The sequence below is a fragment of the Pteropus alecto genome, unplaced genomic scaffold, assembly GCF_000325575.1.
Source record: "Pteropus alecto unplaced genomic scaffold, ASM32557v1 scaffold3, whole genome shotgun sequence".
In the NCBI taxonomy this organism is placed as follows: Eukaryota; Metazoa; Chordata; class Mammalia; order Chiroptera; family Pteropodidae; genus Pteropus; species Pteropus alecto.
Genome location: NW_006442484.1, coordinates 35385556 through 35406911, shown reverse-complemented (window position 1 = coordinate 35406911; position 21356 = coordinate 35385556). Strand labels below are relative to the sequence as shown.

General features: G+C 32.4%; 1 protein-coding gene across 1 annotated transcript in view; it reads left to right on the top strand.

Moving 5' to 3' along the window:
- IFIH1 (interferon induced with helicase C domain 1) overlaps positions 1 to 21356 on the top strand; it is a 49797-nt gene that overhangs the window by 19218 nt on the left and 9223 nt on the right. The window contains 7 exon segments of the mRNA NM_001290175.1: positions 4063 to 4167; positions 9422 to 9642; positions 15982 to 16192; positions 17056 to 17273; positions 18448 to 18564; positions 20275 to 20398; positions 20926 to 21201. Of these exon segments, the coding sequence (NP_001277104.1) occupies positions 4063 to 4167; positions 9422 to 9642; positions 15982 to 16192; positions 17056 to 17273; positions 18448 to 18564; positions 20275 to 20398; positions 20926 to 21201 (1272 nt within the window).

The following is a 21356-nucleotide window of genomic DNA, read 5'->3' as shown; positions in this document are numbered from 1 at the left end:
GGAGGAATACTACCTAGCAGGGATATAAGTAAGAACTAATTTGTATCTTAACTAATGAAGCTTAGCTCTTAGGTTGGGGGGAAAAAAAAAACCGTTTCAACCAGTTGCTATAATAGCATTTTCCAGCAGAGGGCATACTTTACATTGAAATAGATTTTTAAAAGAAAACCAAGAGGTTTTCATTTGAAATTTTTTTAACTTCAGTATTTTTGGTTTCTAAATGGTTTAGAAATATTTTAAAGTATTTAAAGTGCAGAGAATGTTAAATATTAAATTCTCAGTCCAGTTAATATTTTTGCCTTATTAGTAAAATATTCAAGTTGTGATTGCAAAATGAGGCAGTTTTTCCATGACTTATTGACTGATCTTAGATGCTATCATTGAAAGCAGAACTGTTTTTGGAGGGTTGTTTACAAAATTATTACAGAAAATTCTATCTTTAACTGAATGAGTATCATTTTTCCTTCATTCCAATAGAGCTGATATGAATAACTGCTTTTCTTTACAGAAGTAACCAGCATTTTCTAATCTGTTTCATAACTAGCTTTGATATTTTCCCTCTAGGAAATAACACCTATATAAAAGTTAACTAAACTTATTACATAATAAAACTACAATCTTCAAAGCCTCTTTAAGCAGCAACTTCACGATAATTTAAGATTTCCTTTCAAGATTCATTTCTTTGATCTAATAGAATCATTCTCACAATAAATGAAAAAGTAGTCGCTACTATCTATATTAGAAAACCTAAATAAAAAAGTTAAATTACTTATTAGCAGTGGCTGAGGATAGATCTGGGGACCAACCTGTCTGACTCCATAGCACATGTTCCTTTCACGGCAGCACTGAGTCTCCAATTGACCCTATCCTATCTGATCTATCTAAAAATCACAGATATATGAGTTTATTCATTAGGACAGAAATAAGTTCAAATTGACCCACCGCGAAAAGCATAAAGAGTGAAACAAGATATTCCTAAATAATCAATTGCAGGAATTCTTGGCTTATAAACTCAATAGGTTTGTTTAATTTGGGCATCATATAAGCACTTTTTGATCTGTTTTTTTGGGGGGATGTGTGTGTGCAACATGATTTTTAAAAAATGAATGCAGGGAGAAAATCTCTGCAGGAGACATTTTCGGTGTATGGGAGATACAATATATTTCCTTTTATTATTAAAGTTATTTCCTATAGAACTTTTATTTCTATGAAATCATAAAATATATATATCAAATGCATAAGAATTTGCTGCCTAGGAAACAAAATTATTTTTGTGTTGAGAAACTGAAGAATTATACATCCTTAAAATGACAAAGAAATAAACCTCTATATACTCACTTGCATTTTCATAATGATATCTAGCAGAATTATTGCAATTCATTTTGTCCAACAAAAATAGAAGTGTTTCTCTTTTTTGTGTGTGTAGAAAAAAAGTTTCAGTGTAAGTGTGGATGTTTTAAAAAAAGTGAAAATCTATGAATAAAATCTGAAATATAAGTAAAATAAAACAATCTCTTTTTTCCTTGCAAAAATAAGTTGTTTCAAGATTGATAGAAAATTTGACATTACAATGAAAATGTCTAGATGTTTTAAAACAAATACAACTTTATTTCACTTAAAAGTGTGGCCACAAGATTGTTTGCTTCTTTACAAGGCTTCACACAGATCATTAGCCATGCATGGTATTGGGTAAAAGGCATTGGAATATTGGGCACAGAATCTGTCCCATTCTAGCTGTGTGATTTGGATAAATGATTTAACCTCTCTGAGCTGTGGTTTCTCACCTATAAGTTTGAGGTGATAATGAGTATCTACCACATAGAATGTTGAGAGTTTAAAATATAATTTACATTACGTCTGCGAAAGCATTGAACTCAGTGTCTTCCTGACACATTGCAGATTTACTTGTTAAAAATATTCCAAATAACGAACTTAATTAATAACACCCTATTTTTAGTAGCAATTTTCTTTAATATTCACTAACTATTTATGCACATTGCATTAAATAGCTCCTCCAAATTGTACGTATGTTAGAATAAAGCTTGAGGAAAATCTTGACTTTACATGTACATGGAGCAGGTTTAGGATTATGGTTTAAATGCTTGTGATTAGAAAATAAAATGGAAATTAAATATAATTTCCATTTGCATTACGTTTAGTTGGAAACTTAAAGGTACAGTGTTAGATTTCAGATAATATTTGTTAGTATTGCTCAGTATTTTGGATATTGTCTTCAGTTCTCAGTACCATGTTTAAAACATCAAATGAAAAGCACGTCAAAATTTACCTTTTTGCCTCAAAAATCTTGGTCTATATTTATAGATCTAGAATTATCCTTGCAATGACATTTTCTCCATCTCATTTTACACCTTGCCTTTTCCTTACAAATCATATTCTTTTTCCATCAGTACATCTGCCCGAAACACTCTTATACTTGACAGTTCTATCCCACACTCGCCTCTGAGCTTCTAACAAGGCATACCTCTGGGGATTGCAAAGTGCCACATTTAAAATCTCTCAGTGAGATGTATAGGTTTTCCCGTGTGATCATCAGGGATTCCTCAAATCTGAGTTTTAGAGCTAATCTACAACAACTGATGAGCACAGTATTTTCACATTAGTATATTTATGTTGTGCTAATGTGCTTAAACAGTATGTGTGTCCATTGAGAATTTTTCTACAAATTTCTATTAGCTTTCTTTTAACTTTTATCTTATATATTTGGCTGGCATTGGCTGTAATTCCATATTTTCTAAGCTAAATAGGCTTATCCAGATTGGAAGGGCAATGTCATAGATTTCACAGATGCTCACTGGAATACTAGTAGGCAATAAAAAGGAAAAAGTTACTGATATAAACAACAACATTTCGAATGGCTCATGCTAAGTTAGAAAGCCAAACGTAAAGGCTGCCTATTGCATAAATCCATTTATATGACATTCTGGAAAAGACACAGGTATAGGGACGGAAACCAAGTCAGTGACTGCTGGGAACTGACTACAAAGGGGCTTGAGGAGACTTATGAGGTGACGAGAAAATCTTGACTGTGATGGTGATGACGAGACTATACATTTGTCAGGCTCATTGAACTATACACCTAAAAAGAGTCATTTTTACATTGTGTTAATTATATCTCAATACACCTGACTTTATAACTGGTTAAAGCAAGAGAAGACACCTGTAGTTTTAAGGAGTTGTATATTGTCTATTTTCAGGGAAATTTTATTGATAACATAGTGTGTGTCTGTTTTTCACCCATTTCAATTTCCAGCCCTAAATATGTGACAACCAGACTAGTTTTAAATAGATAAAGCCTACTTTAATATAATGTATTTAATGCATTTGACAACATTAGTGTGAAATAATAGTTATCTAATAAGTATTATGAAATGTTATTAATTGTAAGATTATTAAATGAAGGTTGTGCCTTTGCCACTCACATTAATTGTAACTCTTTAATAGAAGCTTAGTGTAATTAGAGTAAAGAAACAAAATAATTTCCAACCTCGCATAAGCTTCTAGTAAACTGCAGTGCCAGGCTTTAATGATAATCTTTCTGAGCAAATTCATTTTGATGTTTTAAAGTTATGTTTATTACTGAGCTGCTCTTTTCAAAACTAATCGTTAAATCCATGTACTTTATTAATTTTTTACTTTATTAATTCCCTACCATTTTATGTGACAATAACTCAGTGGCTCCTATATAATATTGTTTGTTTTAATGATATTGTCAAGCCTACATCTTCTGTTTTTGGACAAAATTTACATGTGGGGGGGTGACAAAAGTCATAAATTCTTACAAATTTGCATTAGCTCTCATACTGGACGTATGGTACTTTAGGTAAGTATATGTATTTGATTCACTGCTCGGCAGCTTCTCATCCACAGTGGAGGTTTTAAATGTAGCTTGCCAGAAACTCTTACCTTTTATTCATAACTGTCTGGGTGTGCCTTCCCTTCTTGCATTGAACTGTATGTACTGTGTTCTGTAGAGGTGTGCAGTTAAAATACGTTTATTCTCAGAAATATTTTTAAAATATTTTAAAATGTTTTCCTTTGCAGAATCAGACACAAGTTTGGCAGAAGGAAGTGTCAGCTGCTTAGATGAAAGTCTTGGACATAACAGCAACATGGGCAGTGATTCAGGCACCATGGGAAGTGATTCAGGTACTGCCTAACTGTTGTGTAAACCTTAAAAAGTGTGAAGTAAGACACCATATAGTGGAAAGCACGGGGCTGTTCATGCCCTCCCTAATGTATTTATGCAATTAAACCAATTCTTCTACAGTGGAAGTAGTTTTGGAACTTTGCCATTCACTTCTTTTTAAAGTACAACTTAACAAAAGTATTAGAATCAAGCTCTTTAATTTTGATCCACTACATAGCTTTTTGGTCTGTCATATGACACATTCCATAGAATTATTTCATCTATTTTGTTTATGAGCTCTGTTTTGATTAATTTGAGCGTTTTTAATTCTGTACCCAACTTAGCATATTTTTTCCAAACCCAAATTTTTTATTCAAATAAACTTTAAATAAAAATTTAATTCTATCAATAAGATGAGTCTGACTCTGTAGATAACTGCAGATGACAAGAGTCTCTCTTTAAATGAAAAACTAGAAATTACATGTACAGTTAAAGAGTTTCAATTTGTATAAATATCTCTTACGTAGGAGTAGAGTTTACAAATATTTTTGTCACTAAATGAGACAAAACATTTTTACTAGATATTTTCCAAATGGCTCTCTATATTAGTTGACCATCCCACCAGCAATAAATCAGAATGCCTCCCCACACTTGAGCAATCTTCCTGTTACCAGATTTCTTAACTTTTGTCAGTTTGCTTGATTTCAAATCCCTTCTTTCTGTTTGTTGAATGTGCATTTCCATTATTATTACTGAGCTAAAATGTTAACGTTTTAAGATGGCCGATTGGTCCTTGGACGTCTTTACACACTTTTTTGTATTTGTCTGTATGTTTGAAATATTTTATAATTAAAATGAACAACAAAAAATGCTTTTCAATGTTGCCAGCTAAGAAGCAGTAGAAAACTTTCAAATTAAGAAAGAAATTATTTTATTCTTTATTTGTTGTCATTGAGTTTCATAAAAACATTTAGAAAATATTGTGTACTTCAGATTATCTTGCATTCTTAGAACTATAGAAATTTAAATCTACAAAAGGTCTAAGTGTCAAAATGATTTACATAAAGATCCTCATCTGCCTTAAAAGCTTTACAAATTGGAGTATATCATCTCTTATTTAAATATCCTTTTTCTCAATAACACCCATGAATCCCTTAGAACAAGTTGGTTTGTGAAAACACAATTCACCAAATGTCGGTTATAACTTTAACTTTAATTAAAAAGAGTTAAATCATTTTCTGTTCAATTCAGTGTTTATTAAGTTCTTGCCATGGCTTATTTCTGTGAATTATATTTATTCTATGCTTCTTATATAATTGTTTATTTTAATTATTAAGTTTTTATTAAATGCTATTGATGCTAGAACTCAAAATGTACTCTAGCTAATATTTAACATTTTTATGGGTTGTTTTAAGCTTCTGGACTTTACTTATCCAAAGTTTGATTTGTCTGTGTAAGGGCTTTTCAACAATATTCATTCATTCAGTAAATATTTACTGGCTATCCTCTATGTGCAGGGCATTTTGTCTAGTTAGAGCTGTTAGCAAATGTAACCATTTACTGATTTTCAGTCCTCAATGTGGCATGAAAGACGTGATAAATCTAAGTGCAACCTATTTTTAAAAAGCAAATACATTTTCAAAGGCAAATACATTTGAAGACAAACACATTTTCAAAGGCTACCCACTGACATTTTTAGATGGGGTCAGTGCCTAGGGAAAAGAATTGTTTTGCATAGTGGATAGTAAAATTCTGAAATAATAAAATTATGAAATTCCTTTCTCTTAGGTGCATGACATAGGATGAAATAGAAATCAATTCAAAAAAAGGTTTAGATGAATTGCAAATTGTTAAACGCATATGGAATCACTGAAAAGTATGACAATGTTACAATGTTTGGGATTGTATTTGAACCTTTGAGGCTGACATCAAAAGGACATTATTCTACATGTCCTTTGTCCACCTTCAAAGGTTACATAATGAGCCATAAGGTTACATATGACCTAATGCCATAACATATGTTCCTTTGTGGAAGTATTACACCATAGTAAAAGATAGTGATGATTTTTAAGTTTATTCTAATTATACTATGGAAGGCTTTTTTTTGTTTTCTGTTTCTCATTTTGAGAGCAATATACTGCTTCTCACAAAGTAGCAATTCTTTTGGCAATACACGTTGGCCTGATATATAGAAAGTGTTTCCTTACTATTTCAAGGTAATATCTATTAATATTTGTCCAGCTGAAATAGCGTATTTTTTTCTGTGGTTACATACTATAGGTAAAGGAATACTTTTTCAATTTCAAACACATGCAGTGACAGACCTTTTCTCTCCAAGAATAACTCAGCTGTCAAAATCAATGTGAGAATGAAATTTGCCACATGGTGTAGTTCCAATAGAATGTTATTATTTAAACCCTATTTGATTTCATTTTTTGACCATTTGTATGGTATAGTATAATTTTAAGGTCTTCAATCAATATTGGTTGTAGAGAAATGGCACGCTGTTATTCAAAGCCTGTGCATATTTAAAATACCATTTTTATTATTGCATGTAATTGATTTTACTTTTCTAAGAGAGCCAAAAAGAAACAAAAAACAAACAAACAAAACCCAAACAGTTTTTATAAGGGAATTGGCTCCTGGCTTATTGACATCAGTCCAGTTCTCTCCTTCTGGTGACAGAGAAGAGGAAATTCTCTTTTCGTTGCTTATGTGTCTAAATTCCCCTATCCCTATGTCAGAAGATGTGATAAGGCAAGAACCAGGCTGAATATTTAGCACTCATTCAGCTCTTTTTCTCTGGATGCTTATTCTCACAATGAATCCAATTCTAATTTTTTCCATATTCACTCTGTTTCTCTTTAAAACTTGGGATCGCCCATCAAATTTCCTATACTGATACAAAAGCAAGGAATATTATTGAGCTATCTATCTAATAGCCATATATTTTTAGTGGTAGCAGTATAGTGCCCTAGACTATGAAGTTCTTGGGGACAGGACTGTATTTTTGAGAGTGCATGGATATAATAAGCACCCAGTAAATAGTTACTGCAGAATAAATTGATGGTACATGACTAGTTAAGTGGCAATGAAATGTCATGACTTTGATTCTAGAACTAAATTTGAACACAATAATCCTTTCAACATTCTAAACCTTCTTAAATTTATTAGTGCAATAAATATCAAATGTGCATAAGTTATATCGATGTTCTACACACCTGACTTAATTTTAGATTTCTTGGGAAAGAGACTTCGAAAACTTCTCTAAGTTTCTCTTTTTAATTTTTGTAACCTAAGGATATAATAATAATCATGAAAAATGAAAAGGAAAATAACGATATAAAAATGTACATGTAGCAATTATGAGGGAAGCAGAACTTTATTATTATTTTTAAATCTATGTAAAAATGTACCTAGAGGGAAATTAAAGAGAATTTGCTAATATCTTTTAAACAATTTCCTAGACCAAATAGCAATTTAGCAAAAGTAAATTCCTGGATTTTGGTGTTAAATGTAATTTAAAATACATCTTTCTTTGCAAACATTATGGCTTTTCAGAAAAAGTTATGTGATAAATGCTTGAAATATAAGCGGAATAATAGGATTTTGATCATATATGAAAGCCACTTAACAGAGAAGTAATGATATTCTTAAATAAATTTGAACCTTCCATAAATGTAATAGAAGGTGAATTATTATATTGCTGTAGATTTCAAAACAAGCATGAAAAGAAACCTTGTAAATTTATATTTTTAAATCCTGGTGATCTTGAATGAGTTTTTCCTGAAAATCACATTAAATGGATCAGCAGATGATTTAATGATAACTTAAATGTTTTGTATCTGTGTTTACTCATCCATACAGAAGGCAAATTTCCTGTCAGTTTAGTAGATGACTCTTAGTAAGTGGTATTTGGTGTGAATTTTCCTACCTGTTCAGATTGTACTATCACAAGTTTAAAACCAGTTAAACAGAATCATCCTTTTGCTGAAATGGAACCATCAGCAACTTTTTTGAAGTTAATGGTATTATGTTAGTTTAGTTTTATTGCAATCGTTGATAAGAGAAAGAACACTTACTTCATGTGTAATGAAATACTGATAAGTGCTGTCATTTCATCTTTTCTTATGATTACGGAAAGCATAAGATAGGCCTTTAAATTGATATAATATTTATTTTACTGCATTCCACATGATCAGTTATATGTTTTCAGATCTTTTCAACCTGGGTAATATAAATAATATGGTCACATCTAAACAAAATATATTTAAACTAAGATATGTTATGATGATTTTATTCTAATATTTATAAAATTAATGTATTTTAAATTTAGAAATCTAGATTAATTGGAAATATTTTTAATATATTGTGCTTTGATTTTCAGGAAAATATGAATACATGGGGATATTCATATAAGGAAATGATAAAGATCACAATTCAAAATTAAATGGCAAAATTAGTCACAAGTTTAAACCAACAAAATTATTTTTTATCTTTCAATGAAAACATAGAAATTAAAAAGACTTGTATGGGAGGAGTTCTTCCCCTTCTCCATAAATATTGGTTATATTTAATCTGGTTGGTTCATATGCCAAAAATGGAAATTTTTTTGGTGACTTTTAAATATTTGAGGTAGATAAGATAGATACAGATAAGTAGGTAGATGATAGATAGATAATAGGGAGAGAGAGAGAGAGAGAGAGAGAGAGAGAGAGAGAGATGCATCCATATTTTTGGTATTTGGTTGTCGGACAAAGTTTTTTAAATGAAGGAAAGTAGCATCAGCTAATAAAAAGTAAGGGGAAATGTATAACCCCTTGGTTTCTACTTACCCAGTTCCTCTTGATTTGCAGACGGAAGGGCTAAGAGAAACATGTAGGGAATAATGGCTCAACAAAGAAATGGAAAGTCTGATGCATTAAGAACCATAACCGTCAATCTTGCACCACAGCCTTTTTTGCAATTTCCCCTTGGCTTTGCCTCTTCTGTCGCCCCATTCCAGTCTTATATCCTGTTAATTCACACCCTCTGCACCTCCACCTCCCAGGCCATTTCCATGAGTGCCTGGATTGCATTCTGCAAATACCAACAGAGAGCTGACACTCATTGAGTGCAGAAAATAAAAAAAATGGATTGGTTTGGACCATACATGAAAAGGAATTTCAATCACAGAGGCCTATGTTTGGTTTGAGGCTTCCTAGCCTTAGTTATTTTGTTGCCCATTCTCTTATTTTATTTTCTCTTATCTTCCATCATTTTAACTTCCTTCAGACGAAGAGGAAGTGGCAAAAAGAGCATCCCCTGAGCCAGAACTGAACCTCAGGCCTTACCAAATGGAAGTTGCCCAACCAGCCTTGGAGGGAAAGAATGTCATTATATGCCTCCCTACAGGGAGTGGGAAAACCAGAGTAGCCGTTAAGATTGCCAAGGATCACTTGGACAAGAAGAAAAGAGCATCTGAACCAGGAAAAGTTATAGTCCTTGTCAATAAGGTATTTAAACGACACATAATATAACATTGTCTATTTTCATTTTATTATTTTGAAGCATTTGTATAGTGACATTTGTAACAAAAGATCACACCGATATAGTTTAATTGGGAAAAATGTCAAAGTAAGTATTTTATTTTAAATCTCTGTTTTTCTAGTTATATGTAATATCAAAGTTATTAGTCTTTAAAGTGGAATTTTTCTATAAAACCAAAACATTAAATCAAATGTAACTGATATAGAAGGAGTATATTTACCCAGATATTTTAACTAATTTAAGTTATCACTGCATGTGAACATAAATGACCTCAAAATGTCACTGGAATCTAGGATCAAATATTGTCTTCTAGAATCATTTAACTGTTGGCTCTTTGTCAGAGGTGGCAAGTGCTCTTTATCCAGAATATATATAATTTGGTTTGAAGATAAAAAGAAAATTAAGTAAATATTTAGCAGATTTGTATCAAGTTAAATAGATAATTTTCAAAGATTTATATATATGTAATTTTATATATATAAAATTATATGTATATCATTTAAATGCAACTGAGGTTTTCCTTATTTCATATATTGAGATATTTCAAGCGATCTTCATATACAGGTATAAGTCTTTCATTTTAAACAAAATCTAGTGATTTGAGCTTTATTCAGATAAATGACAGTTCAATTTATAAACTTGTAAATCAAGGATATTAATATTTACCATTTTATGGAGTAAAACTAAATATACTTTTTCTATGACTAGAAAGTCTTTTTCCCCATATTATCATATTACTTATGATAACTAGATTCTCAGTTATATCATTACAGAAAATATAATAATAGACTATTAACTTTCCTGTATATTTTGAGTTTCTATTATGATAAGAGTTTTAGTTGCAACCTACTTTTCAGTACTAAAGAAACACACTCGGAATCCATGATCTGAATGATTTCTATCATGTAGTTCCAAATGCATTCTGTGTGTATATGCTAAGCCCAAAGACCTCTCCTTTGTGCTTGTATGCTCATTATTAGATGTTTTATTTCTTTTGTGGTAATGGTGATACATTAAAATTTTTGTCCATAGCTTTTCATATATTTCCTTTATTAAAGATATTATCTTTTGGAATACAGTAAATCTAGGTGTGAATACTACTACCTACCAGTAGTTTGACCCTAGACAAATTACTTACTTTTCAGTTTAGTTTCCTCATCTATAAAATGAATAAAATAATACTACCCTGTGCAGTTGTTCAGAAGTTTAAATTAGATAATCTATCTAAAACCTAGGAATGACTCAGTGTATACTAATTCTTCCTCCTACTCCTTTCTTCTCACCTTTATAACTAATGAAATAGATTCCTTAACCAGTCAGCAGGGTTTTAAATGTCACTCAAAAAAAAAACAACAAACAAAATTAACTAGATTTGAGAACATGTAAACTGTTGTTCTTAATACTGTTTGATCATTCTCCTATTTCTTTAAACTCATTCTCATCATCTACCCTCCCAAAGAACTCTTCTTCCCTACATATATATCTCTCTGTTATGCCACCTCCTCTAAAACATATAGCCTCAAAACCGAGGCACTATTCTTGATATACCTGCTTCCTTTACTTCCTTTATCAGGTCACAGCATCGTAGACTAAGAGAGTTGAAAAAGGCCTTTAAGATCCAGCTTTTATCCATTGCCAAGTGACTCTCTAGCCTCTGCCTGAATAATTTCTAATGTCAAGGAGATCTTCCTTCTAACAAGACAGTTCGATCCATTTTTTGAACAACTGACACTGTTTGAAAGCCTTATATGTATTCATCAAAATCTGTTTCTCTGGGATCCACATTCATTGGTTAGAGTTCTTTCCTTTGCAAATATATAGAGTAAGTTAAGTTTTAATCATCTGGTCTGATTACAGCCCTTCACATGGAGAAGGCAGCAAGTATCATGTAGCTCCTAAGTTATTTTTCTTTTCTTTTTGTTCCCTGGGATATCTCCAGGCCATTTTTTAAAAAAATAATTCTTCGTAAAACATGGTTTTCAAACTTTTCATTATCCTGAGTGCTCATACTCATACCTTTATCTCATACCCTCTTAAAAACAGTGTCCAGAGTTAGACAAAATACTGTAAATATAGTCTTATCAGTGCAGAGTTTAGGAGAAGTGAGATGTGGCATTTAACCCATGACTTGGCTTGTCTCTCTCATCAGTACTCTCATCCACAGACTCATCTGGAGCTTGCTGGAACCTAATGAGACTAAATTCTTTTCATTTGAAAATTTGTTATTTTTGTGCAATTAATTTTTGAGCCTAAATATAATTACTTATGTTTATTTCTTCATACCATTCATGTTGATTGATCATTTCAGGTGTCAAGTTTTTGTATGCATCTAGTATGCTTTCCTTTTTTTAATAATTACTTGTCCTCTCAGTACTATATTCTAGTCACTAATCTCTCATTCCATTGGATCCAGGTGATCGTTATGAATCCAAATGTGCAGCCATGTTTAAATGTTAAATTATCCTCATCGTTGTATTAATTGCATTGTTATGTAGACATTTAAGGACATGGGTCTAATTCCTGATCTGTTTCCCTATTGTTTTTCCCTAAGAAACATTAAAAGTCCTTTCACTAGTTCTTCAATCTATGTCATAAATTTTTGCTTTATTATCCCATTTCTTTGAATTTTCAAGTAATTTCAGCTTTAATTCTTTTTGATTGAGTCAGGAAATCTCTGACCCAGTAAGGAAGCATAACCTGTATTCTGTATTTGGCTCAATAGCAAGGTATTATAATCTTTGATCTCGAAGGAATCAATTCTGTTCCTTAATACCATTTACTTTCATCTCCCTTTCTCCATTCTTTCCAAAGTTATCGCCTTCAAATACAGGGAGAAATGAAAACACCACCTGTGTTCCCAGACTTTCTATTTCCTATCTAGGGCTTCAACATCATGAGAGATAAATCCCAGGTTCCTTCAGATGCTATGATGCAGCCCCATATGATTCAGCAGAAGTGGGTAGCAGTTGGGTTTGATTAGTCTTGGCAGGCGCTCTGTCACATCTCAGGAAAAGGATCCAGGAGGACCACACACCTCCCAATTAGCCATGTCAGACTAGCATCTGGCTTTTTCTCTGTCCTTCAGTAGGAAGTCAATGCCACCCAGAGTGAGTATCAGGATTTCCAACACCTGCTACCTCTCATGACAACTTTTTTTGTTCTGTAGACAAGAAGACACTGCTTCTTTGAAAGGTCTTGACTCACCTTTTATGGGCAGAACATCAGGTTCCTATGTCACTCAATGGTATAAAGATTCTTAAATCATTCGGTAGCATGAGGGTATTTAAAGACAAATGAAATGCAGATCCTGTCCTCAAGGAATCTATAGTCTAGATGTGTATTAATAATATAATAATACTGTGTTACACTTTACATTATCTTGTTAAAATCATGTAGCTACTCTTTGAAGTAACTGTAATTAACCCCATTTTACCCATCAGAAAACTGAAGCTCTAAGGCTTTAGTTAGCCTGTCAGGGATCATCCAACAAATAATCAGTAGAACTGAGACTTGAACCCTTTTCTTCTGAAGTCAACTTGTCTCTTTCCACCATACTCACTGCTAGAATAAAAGAATGGGGGAAATATTAAGGAAGTGTTCTGAGTACTGGCAATATGTCAGTCTCTATTTCATTTAATTTCACAACAACCCCACCACAGGTTAACATTATCCTCACTTAATGTAGAAATGGAGATGAATGAAATGATTAACTTGTCCAAGGTCACACAATAAGCAAGTAACTGGAGTAGTTGTCTTCAGAGCCAACTTTCGGGATCATGCTGTTTCTTTCCACTAAGTTTAATTTTAATTCTTTTCCTCAGAATACTTTTTTCTTAGTTTATCACCTCTGTCTTCTGTAAGTGGAATGAAAAAAATACAGTTGACCCTTGAAGAACATGGGATTGAACTATATGGGTACACTTATACACAGATTTTTTTTTTTTCAGTAAATACCATAAAGTTATTTTCTCTTCCTTATGATTTTCTTAAAAACATTTTCTTTTCTCTACCTTACTTTATTGTAAGGATATAGTATATAATACATATAACATAGAATATATGTGTTAATTCACTGCTTATGTTATCAATAAGGCTTCTGGTCAACATTAGACTATTAGTAGTTAAGTTTTGGAGGAGTCAAAACTTAAATGTGGATTTTTTATTGTGTGGGAGATTCAGCTCCCCTAATCTCGCCTTATTCAAGGGTCGACTCTAGTTCTCGAAAAATGAAAGAGAAATGATTTTGTGGAAAAAAGAGAAGAGATGTGGTTTTCAAATTTCAAAGACTTAGATGTCACATTAGAAGCTTCATAAAAATGCAGCTTTCAAGATGGTCTCCAGGGATCGTCCCTAGATTCAGTAGTTTTTGTGTGGGGCACAGGAGTTTGCATTTTTCAAATCTCCCAAGTGATTTTTGTGGCAAGTAGACTAGAGAATTAACTTTGGGGGTGGGAGGGCACTAACTGAAAGTTTCTCTTTCTACTCTATATACCCTGTGTTATGATTTTCCACTTACCAAACTCAATTCTTGATTTTAAGTCCACTTTGCTCCTTTGGAATTCATAGATTCCCTTTCATCCCTCTCTGCTCCACATTTCACTCTTAGAGGCTTTCATCATTTCCACTAAATGAAAATACAAAGCAGTTTTCTTCATACACCATTCTCCCCAACCTGTGGAATCAGCCAGCCTTTATTTTGCATATAAGTGGGGCTCACCTCAAGTAAACAAATGAATGACACATGTTTTGCAAAGCGGTGGAAAGATAACCACTGATCACTGGTAATTACATTACGAGAATATAATGCATTTGATGCTTGCTCTTGAAATTCTTCCTGCCACCTCTATTTGCTGCACTGTACAGCCTGGGGCTTCCATTGTATAGATTCTCCTAGGATGACCTTCAAGATGGCCTGATTATTTTTTTCCCCTAATGAAAGAAGTATTCTAAATTACCGGTAATATATAGCATTGAGGAATCAATTCAGCCACCTTCAGCAGACGCTACAACATACAGAAAGTCAGCTAAGAGAACTCTTTTTTCTTTTTTTTTTTGCTAAAATGCAACAAAACCTTTATTATGAATAGGTTCAGCTATCGCTGAAACTAGTCATTTCTAAGTTTAACTGAGGCAAGCAACTAGAGTGCAGAGTAATGCTATCACTGGGCACTGTGAATGCAAGATTGAAGAATTAACAGCCACCCCTCAGACAGAAGACTAGGTGCAGAGTTGGCTGTTTCTGGATGTTGTAGTCTTAAAGAGTGAGGCCATCTTCCAGCTGCTCTTCTGCAAAGACGAGCCTGTCCTGGCCAGGGTGGGGGATGCCTTCTTTATCCTAATTGTGGCCCTCACATTATCCATGGTATCATTGGGTTACACCTCCAGGGTGATGGTCTTGCAGGTCAGGATCTTCATAAAGATTTGCATTTTGGCCTGTTAGTGAATGTGATGATACTGTGGACCAACAATCAGGTCAAGTCAACTCAATGCCAACACACTCTCACTCGACAATGCCAGTAACCAATGAAAGAGTTTCACCTCTTTTGCCAACTCTCTTTGTTGTTTTGTTCTTTCTTAGCCACCAAAACTATTTCAGCAATCCATTCCTTTACTTCACATCTGCTCTTCTTGGTTATGTCTTACCTTCTCACTTTTGGCTCCCAGCTCCCCCTCAGTCCTTTAGGCATATTGCCTCTCTGGCCTGACCCCAAAATAAATAGGAATAAATCAACCTAAATGTAACAAGGGTCCTGTAAACTGTTATACTAAATTTAAAATACTCTGCTTGGTGTTCACAGCTCTTTATAGCCTGGTCCTGCTCTACATATTCAAAATTTATTTCTTATCCAACCTTAGTTTTAATTTATCTCTTCACTGACCCATGGCTTACCAGATTAAAATTCCTTCTAAACCCTTCTTTTGAGCAGTCAGTTGCTTCTTCCTATTTGCTGTCACTTTATATGTGTTTCCATGGGACAATTATTACATGGTATTGTAGTAATTTGTTTTGTTTAGTCTGTATTTGTGTGGTCAGCTACACTGAGTTCCTGAAAGTTGTCAACCATATCTTGAACATCTTTGTGTTCTAGCCACAAGGTCTATACCTATTAGGCATTCAATAAGTGCTTTTTGACAGATGAATGAATGGAATGATGAATAGAGTTTTATGTATAATTAGCTGACAATGGAAACACCTCTGTTAATGCTTGACACATAGTAGGCCTTTGATCAATACTTCTTTCACTTTGGTGATGCTCTCCCTTTTATTATGTATTTATTTTTTTAATCTTTTGGCATTTTTAAAGGTACCATTAGTTGAACAGCTCTTCCGCAAAGAGTTTCAACCATTTTTGAAGAAATGGTATAATGTCATGGGATTAAGTGGTGATACTCAATTGAAAATATCATTTCCAAAAGTTGTCAAATCCCATGATGTTATTATCAGTACAGCTCAAATCCTTGAAAACTCCCTTTTAAACTCAGAAAAAGGAGAAGATGATGGTGTTCAGTTGTCAGGTGGGTTGAAGTGTTTATTTTTGAAAAAAAGAATTAGTGTTAATATTAATGATAGTAGTAAAGGCTGTATTTGTTAAATAATTTTTTTAAATGTTGATTTAAAAAGATTAACTTTGGTTTTTATTGTCTTTATTGCCTAAGTTTCATTAAAACCTTTTTATTTCCTTGGGGAAACAAACAAAAAATTTGAAAAGTTTTTATTAGATCACTGTTCTACATTAAAATATCATTATTATATCAATCACTGGACTTTCCAGTCACTTCTTAATTCTAGGTACTGACAATTTTGTTTTATATGCTAGTGTATCCTGTTCAATCTGCTTTCTCTACACAACAAAAACTATAATCCTTTTTATTTTATGGGGAATGGAAAGAAAAGGTAAAATAAAGGAAGGGAAATAAGTACATAAAACCCATTATAATTAAATGCAATATTAAAACATGACAAAATTATCCCTTTTTAAATAGCATAGTTTTCATTTGACATGATAAAAGTAAAATTTATCTACATAAAATTAAACATTATATTAAAGAACAAAAGTGTAATCTTGAGAGCTTTGGGGAATAAGCCTGGGTTTGAATTCCATCACACATTTTAAATCTATAAACTTTCAAAATTCATCTATTAAATGGAGACAATGTCTAACGGAAATAGTTTCATGATAAATATACATGAACTTTTGTATGTACAGGTGACTAGGATAGTTACATTTTCCTCTTAAAAAGTAAAAGAGGGCCGTACCCACATTCTGCCCAAGAAAAGACATCCTTAAGGCAGCTCAGTTTACTAGCTTAAAGGTACTTTTTTTTTTTACTCTACCTTGCTGATATAGACAAATGAATCATTTGCATTTTCTTTTAAGACTTTTCTCTCATCGTCATTGATGAATGCCACCACACCAATAAAGAAGCAGTCTATAATAACATCATGAGGCGTTATTTGAAACAGAAGTTGAGAAATAATAAGCTCAAGAAAGAAAATAAACCAGTAATTCCCTTACCTCAGATACTGGGATTAACAGCTTCACCAGGTGTTGGAGGCGCCAACAAGCAAGCCAAAGCTGAAGAACACATTTTAAAAGTAAGTCATTAACTTTATGTATTACAATAAAAGTCAAAGCTAAAAAAAAAAAAAAAAAAATGCCAGTGCTTACTTAGACATAAGGTCACGTCAGAGTGCTGTGGAGTTTATGACAGAAGGTATTCCATGATTATCAATTAAGTGAAATCTATTTGCGTTAGTAGTATATTCAGTCTTCTACAAAACTGTAATATGCATTAATAAATAATTGTGAAACAGAATAAATTATGAAAATATTGGAGAGCTGTTAGAATTAATGAAAAACTAGAGCAAATGAAATATCTTCTTTTAAATATCTACTCCTATTCCTAAACTTAGTGATCTAATTGATATCGAAATATGCATAAAACTATGGAAGTTTCCAATTTTCATCCTCATTCCACGAATTTCAAAATTGCATATTTTTTACTATGTGTTTTTTGTTCTGTGTGATTCTCAGATTCTGGGTAATTCAAATTAAATGGGTAAATGGGAATACGAGAACCTTTCATTAAAAATGTATTACTTGTCAACTGCCCCCAAATGGTAACAACACATAAAATACTTTTGTTGACCTCAAGTGTTAAATGAATTCGGAGTAACCCAAGAAAAGTGTTGGCATCAAGGCAATTGCATTTGTATTTTAGGTCCGTTACTTTAAGTTGAATTAAATGTAGCATAGACGGAGGTACAATTAGTATACCTCCATCTATGCTACACTTAATGTATAATTTATTACTGGGATTTAGGACAGCTTCCAATCTAGATCCAGGCACAGGCTTTGCAGTTTTGCACTATGCTCTTTTTGCATAGAAGAACATGGTATTATGATCCCTGGATGTCAAAATGACCTTTAAAATACTTCATGTAATAAGGTTTTCTCATAACCATTCTCTTCTAATATCTACAAGTTACTCTCTATGTCAGTTTTTCTAGCTAGAAAATAGAATTTAAGGAAGGAAAATAATTATACTTCTCCTCTGGAATTATCTACCAACTGATTTAGAAGCTCTTTTTACTCTATCAAGACAAATGTTATTGATTATTGGTTAACCAGATCCACAGTAAAGCAATACTAAAATGCTATATTTAGCAAGTAATATTACTTACTTCTTACATGAAAAAAAAATTTACATCGAATCAATTGAAAGAGAAAACTAATTATTTAAATAATTGAAAAGTGTCTCCTTTCCAGATATGTGCCAATCTCGATGCATTTACTATTAAAACTGTGAAAGAAAACATCGATCAACTCAAAGACCAAATAAAGGAGCCATGCAAAAAGTTTGCAATCGCAGATGACACCAGAGAAGTATGTGCTTAACATTTTATGTTTATTTGATTGGTGCTACCATACTTGATTGGAAGATGCAAAGACTGTTTTACATTGGCCATCTGAACAATATTATTTTAAATTTTTACCAAAGAAGTTACAGTTTTATACTTTTTTATTGAAATTAGGCCACTGCTGTGAATTCTCTTTCATCATTTTCTTAGTTTTCTAGTATATATGAAGAATAGATCAGTAATCGATTGTCTGCGTATGAGCCATGGAAGGTGAGGGTATAAATGCTGTATAGCTAAACTAGGGGGGTTATACTATAGTTTGTTTTATCCTTTTCTACTTTCTTGGAGAATTCTAGGACTGGTTTTCTGACATACCACAGAGCCATTTTGTTACTACCAGATTACAATCGACAATGATAATGAAAATCCTACCAAATTTGTATGTTTACTTTCTTAAAAAAACCGTGACTTGGTAAAGAAGTGATATATTTACTTTCATGGTGTTTTGAGATGAATATTTTCAGAAGATAAACACCAAAAGTCAGTTTGGACTTTATGACCAGTACATTATGTCAATACTTTATTTTTTTAAATTTATAAAGCATGCTAAGTTTTAGCCGTATGTCCTTGATAATAAATGTTATCATTGAAAATGTACCTCATAAGAATGTTAGGATTAAATAATATGAAATATGCATAATAGATAATATTTCATTTGAAATGTAGTAGACACTAAACCAACTTTAGTGACCATCCTTCATAATCATTTTTTTTAAATTCTGAAAGAGTACTCTCTTCTCCAGCTGAACTAGTACTTTTGACATATTTTATTTTCCCTCACTTTTTGTTACTTATTCAGTTTTATTTGATAAATTTAAATGTGTGTTCTACTTATAAGCATTAATAAAACGACATTCATAAAACATTTTTATTTATTTTTGGCAGAGAAGTGGGCTAGGATTAAGTCTCTGGGTGTGACTTAGGATATTTAAAAAAAAAAAATCTGCCATCTTGCTCTTTAACTTAACTTTTAGCATACTTTTTATTGAAATGTAACAAACGTACAGAAAAGCACAAATTCATAAGTGTACAATTGCTGAATTTTCATAAACTAAACACACCTATGTAACCAAAATCCAGATTAAGACACAGAACATTTCCAGTACCCCAGAAACTCCTCGTTCTCCCTTCCAGTCACTGTACTCCAAAGATAACAACTTCTATACTGACTTCTAACACCAAAGATGGATTTTGAATCTTCTATGAATGAAATCATATAGTATGCACTCTTCTGTGCATACTTTTGGCTTTTTTCAAAACTTTCTTGACTTTTTATTTTGGTAAAATGCTGAAACTAGTTCGTCAAAGAGAAATGTTTTTTAAATTAAATTGCAGGCTTTCTAAATAATTGTGACATTATTTTAATAAGTTTTTAAATTGCTATTGGTATTTAAAGTTTATATCATTCATTAATTTTCCTTTTGTAAAATTTTTAAATTGGAACTTCCAGAAGTGGTACATGGTGTTGGTATGGTTGTGTCTTAAGGGTAGAGACTCTTAAAAGCAAAACCGATAAAAAATAAATGTACAAAGAGATGATCAGAGATTAACTTATTACTTTGCCCAGACAAAGATTCTGAATGAAATTAATTTTAACATGGAAATTATTTTCACAAAGATAATGTTATTCCTTTAACAATATAAACATGTAAGAATACGTGTATAACATTTTTAGGATCCATTTAAAGACAAACTTCTGGAAATAATGACAAAGATTCAGACCTTTTGCCAAATGAATCCAATGCCTGATTTTGGAACTCAACCCTATGAACAATGGACCATTCAAATGGAAAAAAAAGGTAATTTGGGTTCTGACCTAACACTTGATTTATCCCATGTTTATGCCAAAATTTCAGATGACTATATCACATATTCCCAAGGAAACTGAAAACAGATGGAATTTCTGTGTTCTAAGTAGGACAAGGATAAACATATTCTAATTCCTTATCTAAGGAAAGAGGCACCAATTCATTCATTTTCTCTTTATCCAGTCTTTTGCTTATTGTATATTTAAAATATTAAATTAATATTAACAGCTTTATCTCCAAATGCAAACTCAACTAATATGTTTTCCATGCCATTTCTCTGATTCAGCATGGATCAGGTAAGTGTTCTTGCTGATGAAAAACTCAAACAGCAAGTCTATGAGTTGGAAAACTTGTCCCCTTTTAAAGTTTAAGACACCTTTAAGTCCTTACTTGCCCATTTCAAAACAAGGTGAAACCTATGTTAGAGTCAGTATTGTAAATGTATCCAGGTACACAGCACAACATGGAGGGGGTGTGTTTGATCATTATTTCACTCTACATAATATATTCTTTTGTAGCTGCAAGAGAAGGAAATCGCAAAGACCGTCTTTGTGCAGAACATTTGAGGAAGTACAATGAGGCTCTACAAATTAATGACACAATTCGAATGATTGATGCATATAATCACCTTGAAACTTTTTATAATGATGAAAAAGAAAAGAAGTTTGCAGTCCTAGAAGATGATAGTGATGATAGTGGTGATGATGGTGGTGATGGTGATGAAAATGAAGATAATGAAAAGAAACCTTTGAAATTGTATGAGACAGATAGATTTCTCATTAGTTTATTTTTTGGTAAGAATCGATGCATGATCTCATGAGTTTACCTCTTTCGTAATGAACCCCTGTCTCTCAAGAGCTCACCAAAAGATTCTCTTAAAATAATCTTTCATTTTGAAAGAAGAAATTCTACTCATATTGGGATTATTTCTAATTGATGTGACCAGATG